The sequence below is a fragment of the Nicotiana tabacum genome, chromosome 20 (genome assembly GCF_000715075.1).
Source record: "Nicotiana tabacum cultivar K326 chromosome 20, ASM71507v2, whole genome shotgun sequence".
In the NCBI taxonomy this organism is placed as follows: Eukaryota; Viridiplantae; Streptophyta; class Magnoliopsida; order Solanales; family Solanaceae; genus Nicotiana; species Nicotiana tabacum.
Window position 1 is genome coordinate 119,527,755 of NC_134099.1, and position 2,944 is coordinate 119,530,698.

Consider the following 2,944-nt stretch of genomic DNA (forward strand, 5'->3'; position numbering starts at 1 on the left):
TTGGGTAAAACTAATAAAGCAATAAGGATTAACTAATTTACTAGTTTACCCTTAAGTATATACATACTAGGGTTTCATAATTCATAGTTCACTCTTTGATTTCCCTATTCTTTCTCAGTTTCTCCACCTCACGCCTTCACCAGTCAGCCCGTCAAGACTCAAACTGGCGTCAGTCGCATCACTCCCTCATCAGTCAGCCCGTCAAGACTCAGGACGGCGTCAGTAGCATTTCTCAGCTTCTTTCTTTCACTCTTCAGTCACATCTTTACTTCATTTCTCAAATCCATCAGATTCTTCAGTCGCATCTTCACTTCACTCTTCAGTCGCATTCTTCAATTTCATCTTGATTCTTCGTGAAAGTTTTTAGTTTCTTCATTTTCATCTTTTTATTATTTTGTTTGAAAGCATTCTGGCTCTGGATTTTTCTTAGTTTGTTTAAAAGCTTAAGTGAGATTTGTCGTGTACTTTAATTGTTGAGTTGTTACAAAGTTATCTTGTGTCAGTTGTTGTAAAATTTTTGTTTCATAACTAATAAACTTTTTAATCTATATACATAATTCTATACTAGAGTAAAAAAGTAGATATCAATTTACAAAGACCCTATATGCTGCTTGATTTCTTTTAAATTCAAACTCACAGTGACACAAACGCATGGCTGAAAATATCATGATTGATAAGGTGATTGGTGAAAGTGGAGCTTCTAATTCAAATGCAACAGCACAATCTCAATCAGTTCAATCGACAGTAAGGAGACAAAGAAAAAAGAGGTCTCCTGCATAGGATCATTTTGACCAAATTATTGATTCGAAAGGAAATCAAAAGGGTGTCTGTAAACATTGCAAAAGAGAATATTTTGCCGATTCAAAAGATAATGGTATGAAATCTCTCTTTACTCATATATCCAATTGTACAAAACTGCCTTTAGATGTTGCAAAAGGTCAATCAAAAATAGCCTTTAAACCTATTTCGGGGGGTAATAAGGGTGATGTAGTTGTTGTTCCTTAGAAATTTGATCAAGAACAATGTAGGAAGGCTTTGTGTCGTATGGTGATTGTTGATGAACTTCCTTTTAGCTTTGTTGAAAACGAAGGTTTTATGAATTTAATGAAAGTTGCACAACCTTTTTTTTGAATTCCTTCAAGTAGAACTGTGACTCGGGACTGTTTTGATCTTTTCAATGAGGAAAAACGTAAAGTGGTGAAGCTTTTTAAAGATCAGAGAGTTTGCCTTACCACTGTGCTTCTTGGACTTCCTTACAACTAATAAATTATATGTGTATTAATGTTCATTGAATTGATAGTGAATGGAAAATGCATAAAAGAAGTATCAACTTTTGTCCAATTTCTAGTCAGAGGGGTGAAGATATGGAAAATAGTATTGTTAATTGTTTGAAAGAGTGGGGGTTAGAAAGGATTTTCACTGTCACAGTTGATAATGCGAGTTCATATTATGTGACGGTGAAGGAGCTTTCTAAGAAGTTAACTAAATGGGGGACCAATTCCATGAATGGTAAGCACCTTCACGTGAGGTGTATGGCTCATATTATGAATCTTGTTGTTCACGGTTGTATAAAAGAATCAATCGTGTCTATTGAACATATTAGGCAAGCAGTGAGATATATCAGGCAGTCTCCTGCTAGGTGGAAAAAGTTTCAGGAATGTTGTGATAAAGGAAATCTAGTTAGGAAATCTTTATGTTTGGGTGTTCCTACAAGGTGGAATTCTACACACTTGATGTTGAACAGGGCTATTGAATATGAAAGTGCAATTTTAGAATACGTTGATCATGATATTGGCTTGTCACATCATCTTGAGTTTGTTGATATTGTGGATGGAAGTCCTGCAGGTACACTTTTGAGTAGTGATTGGGAGGGTGTAAAGAAATTGACAAAATTTCTTGAAATCTTTTATAAGCTCACTTTAAAGGTATCTAACTCACTTTATGTTACATCAAATCATCATTTTCTTGAAATTTGTAAAGTTGTTGTTTACTTGATACAATTGATATTGAATGACGATGTTCTTTTGGGTTCAATGGAAAAGAAGATGAAGGAGAAATTTGATAAATATTTGGGTGATCCAGAAAAAATGAACAACATGATTTTCATTTCATGTGTTTTGGATCCTCGGTACAAGTTTGATTCTGTTAGTTTTGCACTTGCGAAGATGTTTGAAGAGAAAGAGCCAATTATCGCGAAGGCAGTGCATACATACATGACTTCAAGTTTGATGAGTATGTAAAGTCTCATTCAAAAGATAAAGGTTGTCGTCTTTTTTCATGTTTATCTAACTCTTCATTGGACACAATGGAAACTTCTACTTCATCGCTTTTAGCGAATACTATTAGTGTCCAAAGCGAAGGAGCTTTTGGTTCTTTCTTTGAAGAATTAAAAAGACATAAAGCTAGGATTGGAGGTTCAGATTCTAAATCAGAATTGGAAAAATATATCACAGAAGATATTGAAAATGAAATAGCAGACTCTAATGTATTGCTTTGGTGGAAAGTAAACTCACCTAGATTCCTCATTCTCGCTGAGATGGCTCGAGATGTGTTATCTATTCCTATTTCAAGTGTTGCATACGAATGTGCATTTAGCACTGGAGGGCGTATTCTTGATTCATTTAGGAGTTCATTGACTCCTAAATTGGTGAAAGTTCTAGTGTGCCTTCAACGCTTCGGAGTGAGCCATTACCTGTAAGTGTTGAGAAAGATTTAGATGTTCTCGAGCAACTAGAACAAGGTAGAAATATTTTAATTTGTTTGATTGTATATTATTTTTATAAATAGTTTATTTAATATTTTTGTTGTTTGACTTTTTAATATATATTCTCATAGATTTTGCCAATATTGAAAACGAACCCTGCGATGATGATGTGTAGAATCTTAGATAGTTGTGAGTTAAAACTTTAGTAAGTTAATTATTCAACTTATATAACACATAGTA

General features: G+C 34.0%; 1 protein-coding gene across 1 annotated transcript; it reads left to right on the forward strand.

Moving 5' to 3' along the window:
* The first annotated feature begins 651 nt into the window (after positions 1–651).
* On the forward strand, positions 652–2,240 carry LOC142174518 (zinc finger BED domain-containing protein RICESLEEPER 2-like). Its single transcript, XM_075240327.1, has 2 exons — positions 652–767; positions 1,301–2,240. The coding sequence occupies exons 1-2, from the start codon at positions 652–654 to the stop codon at positions 2,238–2,240; spliced, it is 1,056 nt and encodes a 351-aa protein (XP_075096428.1).
* The last annotated feature ends 704 nt before the right edge of the window (positions 2,241–2,944 follow it).